The sequence below is a fragment of the Microplitis demolitor genome, chromosome 2 (genome assembly GCF_026212275.2).
Source record: "Microplitis demolitor isolate Queensland-Clemson2020A chromosome 2, iyMicDemo2.1a, whole genome shotgun sequence".
In the NCBI taxonomy this organism is placed as follows: domain Eukaryota; kingdom Metazoa; phylum Arthropoda; class Insecta; order Hymenoptera; family Braconidae; genus Microplitis; species Microplitis demolitor.
Window position 1 is genome coordinate 24,241,902 of NC_068546.1, and position 22,139 is coordinate 24,264,040.

The 22,139-nt window shown below is 28.8% G+C and overlaps 8 protein-coding genes across 8 annotated transcripts; all 8 read right to left on the minus strand.

Annotated features, from left to right (window-relative positions):
- Positions 1 to 229: 229 nt before the first annotated feature.
- LOC106694296 (RB-associated KRAB zinc finger protein) lies at positions 230 to 2,985 on the minus strand. Its single transcript, XM_014445258.2, has 4 exons — positions 2,793 to 2,985; positions 2,575 to 2,718; positions 1,149 to 2,069; positions 230 to 1,068 (listed from the first exon to the last, which is right to left on the minus strand). The coding sequence occupies exons 2-4, from the start codon at positions 2,654 to 2,656 to the stop codon at positions 422 to 424; spliced, it is 1,650 nt and encodes a 549-aa protein (XP_014300744.1). The 5' UTR covers positions 2,657 to 2,718; positions 2,793 to 2,985; the 3' UTR covers positions 230 to 421.
- Positions 2,986 to 3,172: 187 nt separating this feature from the next.
- Positions 3,173 to 5,618, minus strand: LOC103572213 (zinc finger protein 431). Its single transcript, XM_014445257.1, has 3 exons — positions 5,209 to 5,618; positions 4,848 to 5,142; positions 3,173 to 4,571 (listed from the first exon to the last, which is right to left on the minus strand). Exons 1-3 carry the CDS (start codon positions 5,518 to 5,520, stop codon positions 3,466 to 3,468), a joined length of 1,713 nt encoding a protein of 570 aa, XP_014300743.1. The 5' UTR covers positions 5,521 to 5,618; the 3' UTR covers positions 3,173 to 3,465.
- A 412-nt stretch (positions 5,619 to 6,030) lies between these two features.
- LOC103572214 (zinc finger protein 154) lies at positions 6,031 to 7,794 on the minus strand. Its single transcript, XM_014445267.2, has 3 exons — positions 7,372 to 7,794; positions 7,192 to 7,297; positions 6,031 to 7,116 (listed from the first exon to the last, which is right to left on the minus strand). The coding sequence occupies exons 1-3, from the start codon at positions 7,531 to 7,533 to the stop codon at positions 6,215 to 6,217; spliced, it is 1,170 nt and encodes a 389-aa protein (XP_014300753.1). The 5' UTR covers positions 7,534 to 7,794; the 3' UTR covers positions 6,031 to 6,214.
- Positions 7,795 to 8,130: 336 nt separating this feature from the next.
- Positions 8,131 to 10,595, minus strand: LOC106694295 (zinc finger protein draculin). Its single transcript, XM_014445251.2, has 2 exons — positions 10,302 to 10,595; positions 8,131 to 10,231 (listed from the first exon to the last, which is right to left on the minus strand). The coding sequence occupies exons 1-2, from the start codon at positions 10,531 to 10,533 to the stop codon at positions 8,535 to 8,537; spliced, it is 1,929 nt and encodes a 642-aa protein (XP_014300737.1). The 5' UTR covers positions 10,534 to 10,595; the 3' UTR covers positions 8,131 to 8,534.
- Positions 10,596 to 10,960: 365 nt separating this feature from the next.
- Positions 10,961 to 13,605, minus strand: LOC103572183 (zinc finger protein 761). The gene is made up of 4 exons (XM_008550662.3): positions 13,254 to 13,605; positions 12,270 to 13,138; positions 11,827 to 12,205; positions 10,961 to 11,763 (listed from the first exon to the last, which is right to left on the minus strand). Exons 1-4 carry the CDS (start codon positions 13,333 to 13,335, stop codon positions 11,348 to 11,350), a joined length of 1,746 nt encoding a protein of 581 aa, XP_008548884.1. The 5' UTR covers positions 13,336 to 13,605; the 3' UTR covers positions 10,961 to 11,347.
- A 551-nt stretch (positions 13,606 to 14,156) lies between these two features.
- Positions 14,157 to 15,511, minus strand: LOC103572184 (uncharacterized). Its single transcript, XM_008550663.3, has 4 exons — positions 15,280 to 15,511; positions 14,924 to 15,193; positions 14,724 to 14,835; positions 14,157 to 14,655 (listed from the first exon to the last, which is right to left on the minus strand). Exons 2-4 carry the CDS (start codon positions 15,074 to 15,076, stop codon positions 14,396 to 14,398), a joined length of 525 nt encoding a protein of 174 aa, XP_008548885.1. The 5' UTR covers positions 15,077 to 15,193; positions 15,280 to 15,511; the 3' UTR covers positions 14,157 to 14,395.
- Positions 15,512 to 15,972: 461 nt separating this feature from the next.
- LOC103572185 (zinc finger protein 91) lies at positions 15,973 to 18,676 on the minus strand. The gene is made up of 3 exons (XM_053743071.1): positions 18,309 to 18,676; positions 17,788 to 18,222; positions 15,973 to 17,701 (listed from the first exon to the last, which is right to left on the minus strand). The coding sequence occupies exons 1-3, from the start codon at positions 18,397 to 18,399 to the stop codon at positions 16,131 to 16,133; spliced, it is 2,097 nt and encodes a 698-aa protein (XP_053599046.1). The 5' UTR covers positions 18,400 to 18,676; the 3' UTR covers positions 15,973 to 16,130.
- Positions 18,677 to 19,275: 599 nt separating this feature from the next.
- Positions 19,276 to 20,560, minus strand: LOC103572186 (zinc finger protein 83). The gene is made up of 4 exons (XM_008550667.3): positions 20,293 to 20,560; positions 20,045 to 20,221; positions 19,785 to 19,896; positions 19,276 to 19,715 (listed from the first exon to the last, which is right to left on the minus strand). Exons 2-4 carry the CDS (start codon positions 20,153 to 20,155, stop codon positions 19,372 to 19,374), a joined length of 567 nt encoding a protein of 188 aa, XP_008548889.1. The 5' UTR covers positions 20,156 to 20,221; positions 20,293 to 20,560; the 3' UTR covers positions 19,276 to 19,371.
- Between the last annotated feature and the right edge of the window lie 1,579 nt (positions 20,561 to 22,139).

Genomic DNA, 22,139 nt, shown 5'->3' on the forward strand with positions numbered 1-22,139 from the left:
GTATCGATTGTAATTTTAAAAGTTCATGTCGTAAGTAATTGAAGAAATTTAATTATTAAACATATACATATATATTTACCTGATTTATAAAATAAAAATTAAATTAAGTTTTAATTTTTAATTATTTATTAATATAAAAGTAGTACAGAAAAATGAAATTTTAGAAAAACTTTAAACATAATAATTTTATTTTAATATATTTCTCTATATTAATTTGTTAGTACGCACAATATTTTAATAATAATAATATTTAAATTTCTTTTTATAGATAAATGAAAAATTATCAAAGGCAATAAAGTAATGTAATAATCGAAATTATTTAAATCCAACCAATAAGTCTACCGTGCAAACTAAATTATTTAATCGTGACTAATTTCTCCAACAATCAAATCACAATTAAATTCTGCAACGGAAATTTAACTCAATGATTGTTAGTTCTGTGACGATTAAGACATTGGTAGTGAACAAAATTATAAGGACACTCCGGACACTTGTATCTCTTGCTTTGCAATTGTGAAATATGGTAAAATCTCCAGTGCTCTCTCAATAGTCCTTTCTGCTGAAATGATTTCCCGCAATCATTGCAAATAAACAAGCTGTCATCAACATGCTTGTTCATGTGGTTCTCTAGCGAACTTGCCCTCGTTTTCTTATATTGACAAATGTTGCATTCATAATAATCTCCGTTCTTATGGGCACTAAAATGAATCGCTAAACTTCGTTGGTCTCGAAACGTTTCTTTGCAAATTCTGCATCTCAAGTGATTATTACCAGACAATCGCCATAAGTGAACATCGTGCTTGTGCTTTAAAAGACTACGAGAGTTAGCAAATTTCGCTCGGCATTCATGACACTCGTATGGCTTTTCTTTTGTATGAGACCGGACATGAATTTTAATACTCTTCAGGCAAGTGCTAACATAAGAACAGCGCGGACATTTATAGAAACGTTCACCATCTTGTTTCCTAATGCGTAAATTCACTGCTGATGAATAGTCAAACTCTTTCTCACATTCTTTACAATCGTGAATATTTTTAACAGGACTACGCTCACGTTTTTTAAACAGAACTGAAACAAAAATTAATTGGTAAAAAAATTTTATCTGTGATAAATAAATTCAAAAACTAAATAAATAAAAAAATACTCACTCGCTAATTTATAAGATTTTTTATCTTTAGATTCAGCCACTGGTTGATTTTCCAATGACTCCTGACTGTTATCAATTGCTTCTGTGTTATTGTATTTATTTAAATCTTTTAAACTAAAAACGTTATCAATTTTTAATTCAGTAATTGGTTTTACTGATTCGAAAATTGGTTTCACTGATTCAACAACTGGTTTTACTGATTCAGTGTTTTTTTCATGTGCAGTTCCAGCATTTGAATTATCAGTAACATCATCAATTTGTACCAGCAAATTTGATAGGCCACTAGCTCCATTGTTCAGAACAAGATCATTCTTGTCATTCTTCGAATTGTCAGTATCAACCGGTACTAAATTTTCTTCACTACAATCATTTTGTGTTGAATGTTTCTCTTCATCCTTGACATCCAATTTTTCAACTGCATCATTTGCTTTGTCTTTATCTTTATCTTCCCTCTGAGAATTGATTTTATTTATCAATTCATTGATCGTCTCAAGATTATTTTTCAATTCTTCTAGCTTTATTTTATTTTTATCATCACCCGGCAGGAAACTATTATTAGAAATAGGACTAGCAGTAGTACTACTAGTAGAAATACTAGTATTACTACTAGTACAAGTACTATTGATACATGCGCTACCAGTAATACGAGTAGAAGCAGTAGAAGTCAAAGAATTATTAGAGTTAGAGTATCTTGAACTTTGATTGGCAACGATAACTCTTGAGTTAATACTATTTGTTAATGCTCGTATATTTTGCATTGCAAGACGATTCAAAATTAAACATTCACTCAACATTTTCATTCTTTGTACTGCCGGAATAACTGACGGGCCATTATTATATAAACGGCATTGATTTGTAAGCGCAAACAATGAATTAAGAACATTATTTTCTGAATGTTTTTTGGCCACCGCTTCGTAAACAACTAAAACAAACAGAAATAAAAATCAGTTTTTCAATAGTGTAAGTAAAAATACCCAACAGATAATTTTTTTTTCATATCAGCATCGAAACAAAGTTTCAGTGTCTCTACATCCAGTCAAAAGAAGCGAATTTCAGTCCAATGCCGAGAATTAATTAGCAAACGCGTTAATTGTGAATGTCTTCAGTCAGTGTAATTATAGATTGCAAATGACAATTTAATAGTTGATGACACCATTGGTCTTAAATTGACTTGTTTCTGGCTACTGACACTAAAACTTTGAGTTCCAATGCAGGTAACCATAAAAATATCAACGGGAAGAAACAGATTTCAGACTGCGGGTGGTCAGCCAACTTTACCCTGGTCTGAAATCATTTTATTTCATCCCTTGTCACACAATATACTATTAAAATTTTTTTTAAATTGACCGCCTGTTGCTATATCATGAGAAAAGAAATCACCAGCACTTTTATCACACTATAATTAAATAATTAATAAAAATACTTACGAACAACTTCTTCATCCTGGTTCTCTACATGTGAAGTTTCATCATCGCTAGTTATGTCTACTATTTCCGGCAGAGTGCTCATTTTGTAGTTTATTTAAATTTTTTATCGTATTGTTGATAAATACAACAATAAAAAATTCTCTCCTACAATTAAATTACAATGTACAGACAACACATTCATATTTTTATGACCTTGATTTATAACATAACCTAATTACCTGATTATTTACAGTAGTAATCAAACAGCCTTTGATTTATTACATTTTGCTTATTAATTAACTTTGATATTATTTAAACTTTTTATTTTAACCATCCAATTGCTTAAATTACGTCCATTTTTTATAAAAATAACGTCAGTAAAACTTAAAATTTCTTAACGGTTTTTTTTTAATTTCAATAGAAAATGGCAGGCCGTAGTCACTTTCGCGCCATTTTTTAAACTAATTTAAATTTTAAATAAAAAATAAAAACGCAATATATTTAATTATTTATTAAAATAAATTATAGTACATGCAATTAATAAATGCGATTATTTTTTACTGTAACAATAAAAAAAAATAATAATCAGTTTATTTTTAATTCATTTCTGTCTCATAATCTTAATCATTATAATTTTCTTTATAAAAATTAATTTAAAGATATAGATATGTTAATTCATAATAACGTTTAATAAAATGCATGATTTTTTAATAATCATATATTAATTTGCATACTTATATGTAATTAAATAAAATAAACTTTTTTTTTTCAACTTCATAAGGAGAGACCCAGTACCTGATCAGGGAACTAGTACTCAATTATGTATTGATGCATTGTGATTGAGTACTAGTTCTCTGATTGGATACTGAGTTTTTTTACTTAAATTATTTAAAACTTTCTTTTCCTTATTTTTTAATCTTTGGAAGATTCCGCTCTATGAGCGAATTTAAAATGACGAATAAAAGAACCGTAGGAGGTTGAAATTTTCTCGCACTTTGGGCATTTGTAATTTTCAACTTTTTGAAAATGTGTATAATGATGACACTTCCAATGGTTTTCCAACAATTTTTTTTCCTTAAATGATTTATTACAATCATAGCAAACGTATGGTTGACTTTTGTCATCAATTCCTTTTATTGGTTTATTTATTATCGTTGATGGTCTTGTTGCTTTTGTTTTTTGTGTTTGGTTATGAGTATCAGCTACTGAAGCATGAGATTTTTCAGGATTTGTAGACTGCATTGCTTTGTTTTCAGATGGATTTGCATTTGATGAAATAATGAACATTTGCTGATTCAAACATTTCCTTGCTCCATCAACACTATGAACAGCGGAATGTTTTTTCAAAGTATCTGCAGCTGTAAAAGCCCTTGGGCACTTTGGACATTTGTACCGACGATCTCCGGCATGTGAACGTAAGTGACGCACCAAGTTGCCAGAAAACGCAGTGGTATAATTGCATTGAGAACACTTATGAGGCCGATCGCCAGTATGGATCTTAATGTGTCTTTGCAAGTTGTATGCATTTGCAGAAGAATATGGACAGTAAGAACACTTGTATGGAAGTTGAAAATGAATCTTTGTGTGTTGTTGCAAAGTAGCCGGTGTCGCACACGAAAATTCACAATGAGAACATTTATATAGACGTTCTCTAGTATGGATCAGTGTGTGTCGCTGCAAATTGCTATTAGACGAACAGGAAAATTCGCAATAGGAACATTTATATGGACGCTCTCCAGTGTGACTACGGGTATGAATTCGAAGATTTTCTAAAGTTATGCTGGTAAATTTACAAAGATCACATTTGTGCAATCGCTCTCCGGTGTGGACTCTAAAATGACGTTGCAAATTCGCTTTTGATGCAGAAGCATAATTACAAAATGTACATTTGAACGGAAAGTTACGAGTGTGTTGCATAATGTGACGTTTTAAGTGACTCGAAGACATATAAGGACAGTGTGGACATTTTTTTACTTTTCTTCCACGATATGTGCCGTAATTATTCTCAATATGTTTATCTAAGAGTTTTGTAAAATAAATTAATTATTACTTACAGATATATGAAGATATTTATGATACTGAAATTAGCTGACGTCTAATTTTTGGATTTTTTAAAAAATGATAAATTATAAAATAATATTTTTAAAAACTGCACCTGTAGTAATTTAAATTTTTTATGTATGCATTTTTAAGATTACTTTTAGTTTAAATTGATTTGATGAAAAAAAATCCAAAAATAATTAGACGTCGGCTATTTTCAGTATCATGATATTTAATAAAAATTGACGAGGTACCTGTCGAATCAAATGACGTGTTACAGTACGTGCTAAGTACTTGATTTTCATCATTATCGTTTTGAAGATTGCTGTCCAATGAAGCTGCTTCTGGTTCTTTATGTTTTGATCTGACAGCTAAAGCTGAAGAATCCACAGCATTCTTAGAGGATATTCTATCCAGTTGAACCAGAGGTGAATAATTTGGCGGGATATTTAATTTTGCATTTACCAGACAAGTAGTCGAACTTTCAGCTTCAGGTTCGGCAGGAGCTACATCTCGCTGTGTTGATGGACAGTCATAATCATAATTGATCTAAAATTAAACAGACAAATGAGTGAATATTAAACTAACTTACAGGTTTTTAATTTTTATACTAACGAATGATGACTCCTCTTCACTCTTCAGTACTTCAGCAGTGTCAGTTGCTTGAGAATTATAACAAATTGAAATAATATCTTCATCTGAGTCTTCCAATTCAATGTCATCATCTTCATTAATTTTAATAGAACCAGTCTGTTTTTTATTTTTTTGTAAATTATTATTGACATCTTTAAATAAAAATTTATTTGACTTTTTATTGTCACTGAGTTTTGACAGAGTGGGGTTAGGAACTGGAAATTTTTTTAGTAAAACAATTGGAAGATAACTTTTAGGAACATTTGATAAAAATTTTAATTTAAAACTCGACATTTTTTTAAATTTATTTTTTGTGGATAATTAAAAAGGTAACAAATAAAACAATTAGCAAGTGGTTTTATCTTGTCAACATGTCCGCCATTTTGAATGGATTTTTACCGCCATCTCGTTGGTATTTTGGCAGATTGATTTTTTTTAAATTCTATCAAAGATTGAGTTCGCATATTTATTTTTTTAATTAAGAAAATTAATTGTTTTTAAAAAATTTATGTGCGCGCGCACAGTTATTAATAGTTTTGAAAATTAGTAAAAGAACATGAACTTGTTAGCAAATAATCGACAATTGTCGGATTTTTTTTTCAATAAATCAATTGTAATTTTTTGAATATTCAATTTTTAAATAAATTCAAAAATTATTAGACATCGGCTAACTTCAGTATGATAAAAGAACAATAAAAAAAATATACTTGATAAAATAAAACACGAACTATTTATTGGAATTAATTTACATAAAATATTGATGACAATTCAAAATGTGACGAAAGATTTTTTCGTTTTCAACAAAACAATAATTATATTTATTATCGACTTTGATAAAAGTTTAAATTATTAAGTATCACTTAAAGTCATTAATTCTAATCTATAATTTTCACGTGGATTTAATTGACGTTTAATACTTTTATGTTTAAATTTAACTTAACATTAAATTAACGTTTCTCGCTTCGTAGAAAATTTTAATTCATTAGTTTCAGATTGATTTGATCGAATGTTTTTTTCTCAGGTGATGCACCAAAGTCCTATGATGAGAATATTGAGCTTGACATACATTACATTCAAATTGTTTCCCGCTCATAGGAGTAAACTTTGGTTTATTATTTTTATCCCAACTGATCCGGTGTACTTTCAACTTGTGTCTATTAAGATTCCAGATAGTAGTAAATTGAGAAATACAAATGTCACATTTGAATTTTTTCCCGCTCGTAGTACAAAGCTTCGTTTTATTATTATCATCCAGAATGATCGAGTGTATTTTAAATTTGTGTCTTTTGACACTCCTTGAAGAACTAAATCGAGAAAAACAAATGTCACATTCATGTGGTTTTTCAGTCATACTCGTACTCTCTAATTTAATATTTCCAGGTGGATTTATTTCCGGTAAACTTTGAGAATGTTCATTGCGAATATGTCTCAACAAAGAATGTCGCTTCGAAAATTTCAAGTGACAAATATCGCACTCATATTTTCCTTCACTAAAAGAAAAACCCGTGGATTTATTTTCCGGTTCACTGAATTTATGAATCCTGTACATATGATCCACTAAAGATTTTCGCTTCGAGTATTTATTCTTACAGTCATCGCATTCATATAATTTTTTTTCAATGGTATCAGCACCTTGTTCTTTATAATTTCCAGGCTGGTTCCAAAGACTTTTATCCTCGCAATAATTTTCGCTGGCATCAGTATCCTCTAATTTACTAATTCCGGGTAAAGATAAAACACATTTATCATTTTTATGCTGAACTTCAATAGTATCAGTGCCTTTCAATTCCAGTTGGAACAGCAGAAGCTCGTCATTGGGAGTTTTGATGATTTTTTCTAAATTTTCTACTTTATTTTCATGAAAATCTTGCACGTGGTTTTGATGAAGTTCTGTAAAAAAAATATGAATTCATACATAAATACCGTACTATTGCAATTTATTTTAAAAAACTGACAGATACTCACTGGCGGAACTAAACGACTGCTCGCAATCCTGACAAATGTATTCTACACTTTCAACTTTGTAAGACATTTCGTCATTCAAATTTAAATTTTCATTTCCACAGATATTCTAAAGAAAATTTTGTATAAATAATTTATCTAGATGTTTAATAAATTTTTTTTTAAATTTTTTAAATAAATTACCTCCGTAGACTGTGTAATCTCCGGTTGATTTCCTGATAAACCTTCAGCAACAGAACACGTAATGACACTATTTTCAGGAATTTCAATATCTCTGACTGCGATGGATAGAAAATGTAAAACTTTTGATAATGAATTATTGTATGACATTTTTGAGTCACACATATATTTTATTTTTTATCAAAGTATCATTTAAACAAGACCAGAGACCGCGTCAATTGATTAATTTAAAGAATAATTAATCAGAAGAAGAGATAATCAACTAGATTTTATAAAAACTTCTTGTAAATCGGTCTAATTATTTTTACACTCAATGGACTTTCAAAAAATGAAATTGTATTGAGTTGAATTATTTGAATTTTTTTATTTTTATTATAAATTATTGTAAATAATTAAACTGTTTTGACATTTGCTAATTAGGTTAGATCTTGTGGTAGATACGTTTCTTCAGTGTCGGTAAAGTAGACTTTTTTTAATTATTCGCAAGAATTCAATGGAATTTTTATTAATTAATAAGAACATTAAAATTATCTGTTAAATTTATAAAATTATTATTATTGCATTTAAAATTATTTATGACATTTCTGTGAAAATATACATAAAAATAGGAAAATCAAGTAATAAAATTAATAGTAATGAAAAATATGTTTATTATAAGAAAAAAACTACATGTTTGCATGTAAAAAACAAAATAGAATGTTCATAATTGTATCTTTATTTAAAATAAAGTTTTTAAATACTGATGATTCATTGCTTCTTATGATTAAACCAATAGCTTCTTAATATTATCATGAAAAGTAATTCTATAAAAATGAATATAAAGATTGTTATTAATAATTATAACTAATTACGTCGATTAATAATCGACGACAATTATTAATTATCTATTCAATTACGTATTATTTCTTCGTAAAAATAATAAAAAATAGAAAAACGTATGATTGATTTACTGAATGTGATCAATTATCAGTATCTTCAGAGTCTGAGTTATGAAAAAACTCAAGTAATTTGAAATCGCGATTTTATTTCAAGTAATCACTAATAATAACACAGATGTTTTTAATTATGTGCTCGTTGATGATTTTTTCAAAATCAGTTCAATAATAATTTCTTCTTTTACATATTTTGCGTCTTGAAGTTTTAAATGAATACTCCAGTCCTTTATTTCACCGATTCCTTAAATCCGGATGATTAATCGCCCGAAAATTAGGGTTATGATGAAAATTAAAGTGTTTTTCCAATGACGCTTTTATTCGAAATGATTTCCCGCAGTGATAACAAGTGTGTAATCCATTCATGTGGTTGTTGGTGTGACTTTCAAAGTCTCGAGTATCCTTCGCCTTATAAAGACATGCTTTGCACTGATAATTATTTCCTTTTCCATGGGTTTCTTTGTGTTGCTTCAAACTCTTAATATCCGGAAATTGTTTTTGGCAAAATAAACACACGAAATTTTTATTTCTAAAACTTATTACTCTATGACGATTAATCATTCGAGAATTGGGATCACGATATAAATTCAAGTGATCTTCTAGTAATTTTTTTTTTCTAAATGATCTTCCGCAGTGATAGCATGTATATAATTTATCATTAAAGTGTTTCTTCATATGCACATCAAAATTATATTGTGAAGCTGTCGTATGAAGGCATATATTGCAATGATAATTATTTCCTTCTCTATGTGTCTCTTTGTGGCGGCTCAAACTTTTAACATCCGGAAATTTTTTCTGACAGTATAAACACGTCAGTTTTGGATTTGTTCGATTGTTTGGATACCGATGATGATTAATCGATTTTAATTTCGGATCACGATAAAAATTTAAGTGTTTTTCCAGTGTCGCTTTTAATTTATATGATGCGCCGCAATGAAAACAGATATATGTTTTATTATTCGTGTGTGTCTTAATGTGCTGGTTCAAATTATGCGGAAAAAATGTCGTATAAAGACACACATCGCATTGATAATTTATTTTCTTACGCTTCGCATCAACAAGTTTCAAACTTTCAGCGTTTGAAGAATTTTTCTGCCCGAGTAAATCTCTCGGCTTTTTATCAACAAGATTTTCTAGATACTGATGATCATCAATCGACTGAGGCTGGAAACCATGCTGATAATACAAGTGTTTTACTAATGAGGCTTTGATTTTATATGACCTACCGCAATGATAACAAATGTGTAATTTATCATTCATGTGCTTGTCGCTGTGCCTTACTAAGATTTCATAACTTTCTGACTTATAAAGGCAGACATTACAGTAAAAATAATTTCCTTTTCTATGGATTTTATTGTGTAGTTTCAAACTGTATTTAGTTAAAAATTTTTTTCTGCACAATGGACATTCTTCTGTCAATCTTTCAAGAGAATTTGAACGTCGGTAGCAATTATTATTTCGAAACTCAAACTTGTGAAGAGATTCCAAATGTTTCTTCACTGATGTTTTGCATACAAAAGAGTCACCACATTCATAGCAAATCAACAGTCCAGCATTGATGTGCTGGTTCATGTGGTTTTCGAAAATATACAAGAATTTTGTTGTATAAAGACATACGTCGCAGTAATATTTATCACCTTTTTTATGAGTCTCCAAGTGAAGCATCAAATTTTTTTTATTTGCGAATATTTTCCTGCAAAAAAAACACTCGAGTTTCCTATCGATCGAACAAGTAAATGAGTTTCTGTCTTCTGATTGATGACGGTGATGATGGACATGATTTATATTATGCGAGTTTCCAGTTGCTAATTTACGAATCTGATCTTTGTTGCAAATAGCCGGGTTGCAATTTCCGGTTTCAAATTCACACTCTTCAGTTTTTATAATCTTTATGTCCACATGACTAGACAGTGCATGCTGTCTATGTTGCTCTATATATGAATATTTATGGATAATTAATTTTTAAAATATATTTAAATGATAATTAATTAATATAATCACCTGCTGAACCAAACGAATTCCAGCAGTCCTGGCAAATATATTCGACACTTTGAATTGCGTATTGAAATTCATCCCATTCTCGTGTCGTCAGTGGATCTGCTTCAGGTGTTGATGAAGAAACATCTCTAATTGAAGTAACAATGATACTTCCTTCAGGAATCTCAATTTTTTCGAGTTCATCTAATGAAATGTTTAAAAGATTTGACAAATAATTTAAATTTACTTGCGACATTTAAATTATTTTAACCTTCAAATTAATTTTACGAAACAAGAATTAAAAATGTAGACAGTCAGCCATTTTTGTAGATTTGAGCGCAATCTACATGCAGGTTTTATATTAATTATATTTAAAATCAAAATTTATGACAGAATTTAAAAATTTTATTATTTCTAATGAAATATATTTTTTTTATGTATTTTAATTTTCTTCCTTGACATAAAAGTTGAAATTTTTGAAATTGTAACAGAAAGGGAGGGCAAATTGGGCAAGGGGTAAAATAGGCATGTAAATTAATAACAAGGAGCAAAATGGGCGTTGAAAATTTAAAAAAATCGTAATGCGAACTGGGGTTGGGCCCAGAAAATACATTTTTTATTTTAATTTATTAATTAACTTTAATGAAGAAACAAAAGTAAGTACAAAAACAAATTTGACAAATATATACATAACTGAAAAGATCAGTCGGCTAGTAAATGGCGCGACATTACAAGAATATGACAGAAAATAAATATATATGACTAGGGATGTGCGAATCAGGTTCAAATTGAAAAATTTGAAGCTTTTTGAATTATCCGAAATCTCTGAATTATTTGTAACATTTTAAATTATTTGATTCAAATCGTGTTATTGAACAGAAAGCGTAATGTTTAAAGTAACAAAAAATAATTTCTTCATAGATTCGTGTCAGCTTTATTCATACCCCTGACAAAAATTTGAATTCTTGAAAAAAATATTACAATTCCAAGTTTCGAATAATTCGGAAAATCAATAGTTCAAAATATTCGCACAGCCCTCATAGAAATTATAATCGATGGAAGATATTAACCTAATTAATTTTACTCTGGACCGATGAACCTGCATTATGGAAATTTCTCAAGTGTCGTGAAAAACGACCGTAGTACCTAAATGTTCGTGAGCATAGCGAACATGAATACTTATTGTTTTTAAATTGTGACTTATGAAAATTGTCGCAATGTTCTGTTAATAATTTTTGACAATTAAATAATTCGTTACAGTCACTGCAAGTTAAATTTTTATCATTTTCATGGTAATTTTTATTATTCATCTGAGAACGCGCGCGACTTTTTGAATTATTTGATTGTGTTCTAGTCATTATTTCTTCTTTGACGTGAATCTTGACGTGCCGGCTCAAATTCCCTTTTAAGTCAGTCGCATAATTACACATTCTGCATTTGAACGTCTTGTTATTGGCATGATGCTTCATATGTATCTTCAGAAACTCTGTAAATAATATCATTAATATTATTGTTTTATATTTAAAATATCTGAAAACAAAGCACTCACTTAGCGACTCAAATTTCTTGCCGCACTTCTTGCAATTATTTTTTTTACCAGATCTCCTTAAATTGTAAACGTTATTATTAGTAATCTCCGCTGTCTCAAATTTATCATTTTTCGACTCGATAGCTAAAGAATCAGTGACATTTTCGGGCAGCACAATTCTATTGAGTCGAACCACAGGTTGATAGCTTTGTGGAATAACAAACTTATGTTTTTTAAAACAATTTGATTGCGTAGTTCGTCCCATTAATGAACCAGCATTACAATTATTTTCACTTTCTTCAGCTTTAAGCCGCTTCCTACTCTTATTTCTTATAGAAATCTCACAGTTATCATCATAAGCTTTGCGCTTTATATTTTTCGTAGCTGAATCTCGATTAATCTAAAATGAAGCAGACAAAAATTTTAACTAAAATAAATTAAATATAAAATTTATAAAATCTTACATTTTTCAATGATAATTTATGCGCATTCTTCAGTAATTCCACTAAATTAGTCGATTGATGATCAACTTTTTTCGCTGACTCCTTGAAATGATTACCATCCAATAAATTTTGATTTGTTTTAACTAAACTACTCTGGTCATTAGAGTCATCAGTTACTTCAAGTGAAGTTTGACTGCTCGGTACAACTAGACTTGACACAGGAACTTTGGTAAGAGGAATCGTAATGTTTTTCAAATTTAAATGTGACGTTTCTTTATTATTTGAATCTAAATCAAAGTCTACGACACTCATAGGTTCATTAAACGGCGAATCTTTTGAAATTTCGAATAAATCCGATGAGTTTAAGTCCATTGAAGAAATAGATTTATTTAAAATCTCAATATCTTCAAGATGCTTTGAATTTTCATCATTTATTTCTAATTCTTTTTCCCGACCGTTACCTTCATTTAAATCATCCTTAATATTCAAATTTTCGTGAGCAAAAACATCATCTTCGGTCTTAATGATCAAATTCTCACATGATTCTTTGCAAATTACTTCACTTGCCATCTGTCCATTTTCATGTGATTCTTTTTCAAGTTTAATTTGATCCGAAACTAAATTACCAGTAAATGACTTTGGATCATTAGTCGAAAAATTGTCATTATTTTGTTCAAGTAGAATTCTATTGTTGATGAAAATTAAACTGTTTGTTAAATTTAAAACTAATTGCATTGGCGAGTTGTTTACTTTGACATAATACTTCAATAGATTGATCCCTTCCTCTTTTATTATTGAAATATAATTATCACTCCAAACTTCATTTTTACTTTCAGAAATTGAAGAATTTTCCAGGAGAATTTTTTGTTTTTCCAGAAGATATTCATCAACTAAAAATATTATATTCAAATAAATATAAATCTCATGATGAAAATAAATAAATTTTTTTAATGACAGCTACTTTCAGCATCATCATTAATGAACATTAATTACATGAAAACATACCAGTAATTTCATCATGTGGCTTTAAACTTGGATCTAACATAACTTGACCATCATTTATCTTACCAGAGTCAAGCTTATACATTTTTTTTAATTAATCAAACTCTAGAAATTTATTTTTAATCCAAAACGTAATTTTCTGACGTTTTACTAAATGACCCTAACCTATTTCTTCAAGTATTTTGATATATTTCTTCAACAATTGATATTGTAATTAATTTTCTACAATTAATTACTAATTATAGTTTTCATTACAACTAAAATTAATTATTTTAAATTTTAATAATAATCTTTTTTCATTATTACAAAGTATTGTTTTTTTTTTCTACTGACTAAAGAATATGGAGGGCAGAGATTCTTTTATCCTCCAAACTCGTAAAACTGCAGCTGTTTAAAAAAAACCGCGAAATTATTTTACTAAATTTTAAATTTTTAAAATAAATAAAAATTTAAACGTCAGGGAATTATTGGTGACAGAATAAAATAAAAAAAAATGCAATAAAAATGATTTTATTGTTAATTAATATTTTACAATCGGTTATTTATAAAAATTCACGCAAAGTATAAAAATACAATTCATATTATATAAATTAGTAAGTGAAAATAAATATTTTATTTACAAATTTTTATGTTAATTAAAATTAATTTGATTATTTAAATGTCATGTGTATAATTATTGATAAAAACAAAACATTTAAATTAAAATTTTTTATTTTTAAAATTTTCATTTTAAATTTAAACGTCAATTGAATAAAATTTTCAATTAAAAAAAATAAAAAATTCACGAGAAAAAATTACATATTTTTTATCAGATTTAAATATTAAATCATTTAATTTAAATTTAAATTTTTAAATTCAGATTTGAATTTTATCATAATTTTTTCTCGTTTAAGTACAAAAACTCTTTTGAAAAAAAATTGCTAAATTAAAGATAATAATTATTATTTAAATGTATATATATAATATATATAGTAAACACTGAAAACCAATATATTTTAAATAGTTATATTAATATCGATTGGTGCTGGTGTCAAAATTTTTATACTGCTGGCAAATAATTGCCAGTATCCAGCCTATGCATGAAATTGAATCCCGCAATGTCATACTTGCATGTCAGATGTTACTCCACTGCCCTGGTATTGTCGTCACACTTTCAAGTATTTGCTTGATGAATTACAAGATTTATTAATCTTCTTATCCCTGCGTTTAGATTTACTTTGACTCCCGCATTTCTTTGGAGCTGATTTAGTGATCGCAGGACATTTGCTTCTGTTTATTTTAACCTTTACTTTTTTTTCAGGTATGTCAATTCTGTTGAGCCGCACAACAGGAAGATATTCTATCGGAATATTCAAGAGACGATTTCCTGCAGTGTGACAAGACAGCACGTGGTTTTTGTGCAGCTCTAAAAATTAGCGCGAAGTTAAACAAAAAAATCATTTTATTAAATAAATTAAAAAAAAAAATAATTACCAGCTGAACTAAAGGATTTATAACAATCCTGACAAATATATTCAATGCTATGAATCTTGTAGCAGACTTCATCATCTAGATTCAAAACATTGTAATCATTATTGATAAAATCCTACAAGCAAAATATTTATAATAAGAATTTGTTTAAAATTTAAATTTTAGCGCGCGATTATTCGCGCTCGAGATATGGAATCACTTACTGATGATTGGGCAGCAGGTTCCTCAGTCAAAGGATTTTCGATGATTGTTGAAATAATTATACTATTTTCTGGAATGTCTATTTTTTCTAAGACAACTCGTGGGAAATAAATATTCGAAACATTTGAAAAGTAATCAGACTTTTCTTGCGACATTTTTCTTTCACTATTTCAAGCTGTCATGTATCAGAGTCCCGTATGTCAGATTGACAGCTTTAAAACATATATTTATTGTAACTCTAAATTTAAACTCGTCAGAAGTATTGATTTGTTCTGAAAAATATAAATCGGATTTTAAGAATAAACAGAATATTTAAATTTATTTTTATGAAATTTACAAATGTTTTTAACAAACTTACAAATCTTTTGACACTTCGAAAAATCATTAATTGGGTAAAAAAATATGAGCAAATAATATTTTTACTAGTAATTATAAACTCAGTATTGTTTTAATTATTAAATAATTAAATTTATATTTACTTTCGACTGTTTACACGCTTTGTTAACTGAACTTTTAACCTCACTCCGCATCACACTGACACTTCTACCTTCTACACTCTCCTAGTTACATCCCCTCTCCAAATTTACTTTACCCTTCTTATATATATATGTATATATATTACACGCATGTGAACTCTTACTATTGACAAATTTTCAGTTACAAAGAAAAAAAATTCAAATCTTAGAACTTATCTAATTTTAAAATCCAAAATTTTTAAAAATTAATTATCTGTCAAATTAAAAATAACTCATTAATTAAAATTTTTTTTACTCTTTATTTATTTGTACTATTTTTTTTCACTGTACAAAACAGAAGTGAAAGTATCTCCTTTAAAACAATGACATACAAAAGAAAAATAAAAATTGTCGTCGTACTAATAACTCATTAAATTACAACTACAAAATAATTTTGCAATTGAATTCATAATAAATAAAAACATTATTTGAAATGAGTGGTAATGTAGCAGACATCAGACAAATTTTAAGTTCTCAATAAATCGAGTAAATAATTAATAAAATAAAATTTTTAAAAATGCGCATTTCAAAAATTTAAAAATTAATCAGCACATTTTTTATAAATATTATTTTCTTAAATTATTTATTCTATTTAATTATAATTTTAAATTTGTCTGATGTCTGCACTCGTTATCTGAAATTTATCTGACAGAAATTCTGTTCTTGGACTTTTAAAAATCCATAATTATTTGAATTATCTATTTAAATGTTTAGCGAAATGATTTTTAAACGATTTTGAATAACGTGTTGTGTACGAACACTTACTGCATTTGAAATCATTGCCACTTTTATAAGTCTTTCTGTGGATCATCAAAGAATATTTATCCGCAAATACTTCGTGGCAAAATGAGCACGTGAGTTTCGAGTCACTCGACACATAAGACGCGTGATAACTTAGCCTGTGAATCGTCAAGTTATAGAACCTAGTAAATTTCAAATGACAAATATCACACTCAAGTTGATTTGCTTCAGGATGAGAACGAACGTGATGATTGAGAGCACGTCTTCCAAGAGCTGTGAATGGGCAATACGGACAAGTAATAGGTTCGCTAACATGAAGAAGTTTATGATTCTTGAGATTATCAGAATGTAGGCTTTCAAAGTTGCAATGTGTACATTTTAAAAGAGGTCCACTGAGATGAGCCTTCATATGTCGGTTCAGACTTCTCGCGCTGTTAGTTTCGAAATTACAATGATCGCATTTGTGTTTCTTTTTAATGACACTTTCAGGTTTTTTATGAAGATTTACAACTGGGAGAGATTTTCTATCATGAAAACGACGTTTATGTCTTTCGAGACTATAAAAATGTAGAGTTTCAAAGCTGCAATCAGTACATTTTAAAAGAGGTCTACTAAAGTGTGTCTTCATATGTTTGTTCAAAAGTCCTGCTCTGACAGTGCTAAAATTACAGTTGTTGCATTTGTGCTTTTTTCCAGCGACACTTGCAGGTTTTTTATGAAGATTTACAACTGGGAGAGATTTTCTATCATGTAAAAGACGTTTATGTTTTTTGAGATTATCTGAATAAAGAGTTTCAAAGCTGCAATGTGTACATTTTAAAAGAGGTCCACTGAGATGAGCCTTCATATGTCGGTTCAGACTTCTCGCGCTGTTAGTTTCGAAATTACAATGATCGCATTTGTGTTTCTTTTTAATGACACTTTCAGGTTTTTTATGAAGATTTACAACTGGGAGAGATTTTCTATCATGAAAACGACGTTTATGTCTTTCGAGACTATAAAAATGTAGAGTTTCAAAGCTGCAATCAGTACATTTTAAAAGAGGTCTACTAAAGTGTATCTTCATATGTTTGTTCAAAAGTCCTGCTCTGACAGTGCTAAAATTACAGTTGTTGCATTTGTGCTTTTTTCCAGCGACACTTGCAGGTTTTTCATGAAGATTTACAACTGGGAGAGATTTTCTATCATGTAAAAGACGTTTATGTTTTTTGAGATTATCTGAATAAAGAGTTTCAAAGCTGCAATCTGTACATTTTAAAAGAGGTCCACCAAAATGTGTCTTCATATGTCGTTTCAAACTCCATGCGAAATTAGTCGCGTAATTACAGTGATCACATTTGTGCTTTTTATCAGGAATACTGGCAGTCAGTTCATGTTTTCTAGAGTTAGTTGTTGGATTTGATGATTTTCTAGTTTTACGAGCGAAAATATTATCAGCTCTGTTTACTCTTTTTATAGGCGCGCTGATTCTTTGAAGCAAAACAAAAGGAAGATTTCTGAGTTGAGGATCTTGATGTGAATCATCTGTAATATCAATAAATTTAATAACCAAATCTTGGAAAAATAAATTTTCAAATTACAGAACACAAGTTTTTAAAATTATAACTTACTGTAATTTTTATGATCATCTTTAGATTGTTGGCGATCGGGTTGCTCTTGAGACTTGAGGTTTTTATCAGGAACTGAAACTCTTTCAAGTAAAACATAAGGAAGATATTTATCTGGAAGCTTTGATGAACTGCTAAATTTATCATAAGTATAAGGGTCCTTTGAAAAAGAATTTTCCTGTTGATTAGAAGTACTAATCTTGTCTAAGAGGATTTTAATATTTTTTGAAGGATTTCGGGAGTTAGTTTTCTTTGAAACTTGACTTGCATTCGATGCTACGCCATTAACTCGCGTTGGAATTTCTGCAAGGACACCAGGATTTCTACTGACATTTTTCATAAAATTATTTCCCTTTTTTGATGAGTTTACTTCTAACGACACGCATCTTGGTACTGCAAAAGTATCATCGCGTTCTATGTCACCAAAAACTGAGGAGTCTGGAAGAAAAAGATTTAAATTTAAAATGGAATAAAATTTTCTACACTAATTATTTAAACTTTGTCTTTAAAATTAAACATCATACCTGATTGGTCATCCCTGATCTTGAACAAAGCGATACTGCCACTGAACTCGGATTCATTATCACTCAGTTCAATTACGTCTCGCGCACGCATTTTTAATAATTAAAAATTTATTAATTAAAATCAAACAAAAAAAATTATTTTCAAATCAGCATTCAATTTTTCTTTAAAACCATAACCTAAATTGTCATTAACAATCGCTCATTGTTCAAACTTTTGTAACTCAGTACTCAAGAAATTAAAAATTAATTATTAATTATACTTTTTTCATTTGTTATTAAAAATTATTGCAATTAATTAGTTATTAAATCATTTTAATTAAATGATTTACATTTTACCTGAAGAATGAAGCTTTGGTTTTTTTTGTATAGTGAAAAAATGGCTGATGGAAAAGACGAAAAAATTACTATAGCGTTTTTTCAAAATTATAATTAGTGTAAATAAAAATTCAATTAAGTTGTTTAATTAATTTATAAGAAGACAAATTATTATACGACTGTCAAAATATAAAATTTTAAATTATCATCAATTTTACAGGAAAAAGGAGGGGGGCAAAATGATCTGGTAAAAAATTCTGTCTGCATGTAGCAGATGAGACAATTTATAATTTTAAATAAATTAATTAATTAAAATAATTAAATTTAAAAAAATGCGCGTACTGATTTTCCAATTTTCTAAGTACGCATTTTAAAATTTTTTATCCTACTTATTAGTAAATTTTAATAAACTGCTAATTGTCAGCTGCATTTTGAAATTTAAAAAATTTCATGTTTCATTCATTTTTATTTTACACTCATTACTTATTATTATTATTATTTATTATAAAAATATAAAAATACAATTTTTAAATAATTTTCTATTACAGTAAAAAATTATAATTATTTTTAAATTTTAATAATCATATTCTTAATTAACGATAAAGAATAATTAATGTAATTAGTATTTAAATAATACAAATTTTATCGTAGTTAAAAAAGTTTACTTTTCATGTGACTTTTCGCAACATTTAATCATATTTATCTACATATTTCTAATATATTAAAACAATCAAGCTTTCTGTAAGATCTAATGGACATAAGATTTCATATCATGACATATAATTTGACTATTTGATCTAGAAAATTTATGACAGAATGATTTTTCACAACGACGGATGTAATTTTTTTTAATACTCGAGTAATTATGAGAATGTATCAATTTGTTCAGGTCGCCAGTATGCGAACGAATGTGATGTCTTGGAGTAAATGAAAATTTACGGGTGTAATCACAATGACATTGGTGACGCTGTTTATTTATCTGGGTCTTGATTACTTGGTTTGAATCTGATACTTTAGATGCAGTGTCGCATTCTGCTGGTTTGTCGCGTTCTTCCTTGGCATGGTGACATAAAATATGCTTTCGATGCAACTCTATAAAAATAAAATTAACTCTATATAAAATGTTTGATAATAATTTAAATAAACATGATTATGTTTTACCTGCTGTGCTAAATGATTGAGAGCAGCGCTGGCAAATGTATTCGATGCTCCGAATTTTGTAGCAGACTTTACGATTTGATTCTGAATTTTTTTGATCATCAGCATCGATGTCCTGCAAATGAAATACATTTAATTTTAAATCATGTCTAGATTAATTCAAGTAAATGATGAATTCATAGGGAGGTAAATTGGATGTTTCGTCCCTTTAACGGAACTTCAGCAACTTGATCAGATAAATTTCAAATTATTAAATCACTCACCTCAGAATTAGTTGCGACAATGACAATACTATTTTCAGGAATATCAAGTTTTTCAAGAACAACAGTAGGGAGATACTCGTGTGGAATATTCGATGAAGAATTAAAATTCATGGCTGGAATTTTTTCCAAAGGGCCAAAGAATTTAAATTCTATTTTTTTTTTACTGACTTATAATCGCTGAAAATATATTCAGATAATGTTGATTACAAATTGAAAATAAAATTAAAAAATATTTAAATGACACTTACAATTAATCAAGTAAAATTATGAATTTTAATTGATGTTAAAATTTGATAACCAATAATAATTGTATATATTATGTCTTTCTTCTTCAATAAATAACCTGATTGATGGTGTCGGTATTTAAAATAAATCATTAATTTTTAAAATTTATTATGCAATTTTACTTAATGAGATTTGAATATTTATTTTATTTTGAAAAAACATGCCAATTGTTGTTACTTAGAGTATTATTAATGCATTCTTAATAACGAGATAAACAAAGCATGCGAAAACAATCCGTCAGCCATTTTGAAATTTTTAAAATACGATTTCAGCGCCACTTCTACGTAATTTTTTTTTTTTTTTTAAATATTGTTGAGTTCTTTCGGTATGTAGGAGTTTTGCCATTCGATACGCATGCGCATTTAACATTTTTCTTTTTAATTTTGATTTTCTTTTGAAATTTTGAATTTAATTTTGAATTTTTCTTTTGATTTTCGGTTTAAAAATAAAAAAATCGATCATTGTTCTAGCTCTAGTTCTCACTAGAAGGTAACTTTTAGCAAGATCTAGGGCTAGAATATTTTTGAATGCATCCACAAACAAATTTTAATATAATTATTAAATTTCAATTTTGAAATTGCGCGCCGTTGGCGCTACTGCGCATCACTGTTGCGCGTCGCTGCTGTACTTGCTAAAACTTTTGCTCAAGTGGGGGGAGGGAGAATGAATCGCAAAGTCGATCGCTTTATATCAACTGGTGGTTCAATAGCAGCAGTCAGTATCATCTCGACCATGGCAGTGGTAGTCCAGATCCTTTACGTTTAAACTGAAACACAGTATTGTAGTGGCGTCGTGTAATTATCCATAAAATTTTTTGCTCATATTTATTGTTTAATTAAATTGTGCAGGGTTTATAAAAATTAAATTGTGCAAAGTGTCTGTGGTGTCGTTTAGTGTTGTGCTTAGTGCTAGTGTGAAGTGTTGCTGATGGCTGATGTTGATGACTTCCATGTTGCTGACCAAACTCATCTGGCATCGTCTGGTGGGAAATAGCAGTTAAGTGAAGTTTTTTAGCTGGAATACACTTGGAGCAATTTAAATCAAATCTCCAAGTGTATTAGGATACCCTTCTGCATATTATTTCTCCACCAAGGTTTGTTCAAACACTCAAGTGTTTTTTTTTTTAATATTACAATATTCTTCTATAATATTCTGCCGCCATTTTATTTTGTCATACGATTTTTAATTTTTTTCTAATTTCCAATAATTTATTTTTCAAATATTTAAATTTACCGCGCAGATAATAAGAAAAATGAACAAATTTTTAATGAAAACTAAAAAACTTCGTGCATATTTTTAGTCAAATTAATATAATTGTCACATATATAATTTTTAATGAATTGACTAAGTTTCAATTTTGAAATTTCGCGCCGTTGGCGCTACTATACGTTTCTGTATTCAGCGTTCAAATTTTCGCTAAAGTGGGGGGTGGTCGATGAATCGCAAAATCGATTGCTTTGCAATCAACTGGCGGTCCAATAGCGGCAGTCAGTATCATCGACAATGGCAGTAGTAGTCCAGATCATTCACTACGTTTGAATTGGAACACAGTATTGTGGCATCGTGTAAAATTGTGCAGTGATTGTAAAATTTATCTTTTTTTAATTTAAATTGTGTAAAGTATCTGTGATATACTTAAGTGATCAGTGTCAGTATAAAATATTAAATATTTAGTGCTAGTGTAAAGTGTTAAGTGTTCAGTGCTAGTGTAAAGTGTTGCTGATGGCTGATGCTGATGACTTCCATGTTGTTGACCAAACTCATCTGGCATCGTCTGGTGGGAAATAGCAGTTAAGTGACGTTTTTTTAG

Excerpts from the sequence above, each read along its gene's own strand:
- LOC106694296 (XM_014445258.2), bottom strand. The coding sequence starts at position 2,656 with ATGAGCACTCTGCCGGAAATAGTAGACATAACTAGCGATGATGAAACT. Across the intron at positions 2,070-2,574 it reads CCAGGATGAAGAAGTTGTTC|TTGTTTACGAAGCGGTGGCC; the intron begins GTAAGTATTTTT and ends TGTTTGTTTTAG. Across the intron at positions 1,069-1,148 it reads AAAATCTTATAAATTAGCGA|TTCTGTTTAAAAAACGTGAG; the intron begins GTGAGTATTTTT and ends TTTTTGTTTCAG.
- LOC103572213 (XM_014445257.1), bottom strand. The coding sequence starts at position 5,520 with ATGTCGAGTTTTAAATTAAAATTTTTATCAAATGTTCCTAAAAGTTAT. Across the intron at positions 5,143-5,208 it reads GTGAAGAGGAGTCATCATTC|ATCAATTATGATTATGACTG; the intron begins GTTAGTATAAAA and ends GTTTAATTTTAG. Across the intron at positions 4,572-4,847 it reads CACGTCATTTGATTCGACAG|ATAAACATATTGAGAATAAT; the intron begins GTACCTCGTCAA and ends CAAAACTCTTAG.
- LOC103572214 (XM_014445267.2), bottom strand. The coding sequence starts at position 7,533 with ATGTGTGACTCAAAAATGTCATACAATAATTCATTATCAAAAGTTTTA. Across the intron at positions 7,298-7,371 it reads AGATTACACAGTCTACGGAG|AATATCTGTGGAAATGAAAA; the intron begins GTAATTTATTTA and ends AATTTTCTTTAG. Across the intron at positions 7,117-7,191 it reads GCAGTCGTTTAGTTCCGCCA|AACTTCATCAAAACCACGTG; the intron begins GTGAGTATCTGT and ends TTTTTTTTACAG.
- LOC106694295 (XM_014445251.2), bottom strand. The coding sequence starts at position 10,533 with ATGTCGCAAGTAAATTTAAATTATTTGTCAAATCTTTTAAACATTTCA. Across the intron at positions 10,232-10,301 it reads GAATTCGTTTGGTTCAGCAG|AGCAACATAGACAGCATGCA; the intron begins GTGATTATATTA and ends ATTCATATATAG.
- LOC103572183 (XM_008550662.3), bottom strand. The coding sequence starts at position 13,335 with ATGTATAAGCTTGACTCTGGTAAGATAAATGATGGTCAAGTTATGTTA. Across the intron at positions 13,139-13,253 it reads GCCACATGATGAAATTACTG|TTGATGAATATCTTCTGGAA; the intron begins GTATGTTTTCAT and ends TAATATTTTTAG. Across the intron at positions 11,764-11,826 it reads CAAGAAATTTGAGTCGCTAA|AGTTTCTGAAGATACATATG; the intron begins GTGAGTGCTTTG and ends TATTATTTACAG.
- LOC103572184 (XM_008550663.3), bottom strand. The coding sequence starts at position 15,076 with ATGTCGCAAGAAAAGTCTGATTACTTTTCAAATGTTTCGAATATTTAT. Across the intron at positions 14,836-14,923 it reads AACCTGCTGCCCAATCATCA|GATTTTATCAATAATGATTA; the intron begins GTAAGTGATTCC and ends TTTTGCTTGTAG. Across the intron at positions 14,656-14,723 it reads TAAATCCTTTAGTTCAGCTG|AGCTGCACAAAAACCACGTG; the intron begins GTAATTATTTTT and ends GCTAATTTTTAG.
- LOC103572185 (XM_053743071.1), bottom strand. The coding sequence starts at position 18,399 with ATGCGTGCGCGAGACGTAATTGAACTGAGTGATAATGAATCCGAGTTC. Across the intron at positions 18,223-18,308 it reads GATCAGGGATGACCAATCAG|ACTCCTCAGTTTTTGGTGAC; the intron begins GTATGATGTTTA and ends TTTTTCTTCCAG. Across the intron at positions 17,702-17,787 it reads AGATGATCATAAAAATTACA|ATGATTCACATCAAGATCCT; the intron begins GTAAGTTATAAT and ends TTGATATTACAG.
- LOC103572186 (XM_008550667.3), bottom strand. The coding sequence starts at position 20,155 with ATGAATTTTAATTCTTCATCGAATATTCCACACGAGTATCTCCCTACT. Across the intron at positions 19,897-20,044 it reads TTGTCGCAACTAATTCTGAG|GACATCGATGCTGATGATCA; the intron begins GTGAGTGATTTA and ends TTTCATTTGCAG. Across the intron at positions 19,716-19,784 it reads TCAATCATTTAGCACAGCAG|AGTTGCATCGAAAGCATATT; the intron begins GTAAAACATAAT and ends TTATTTTTATAG.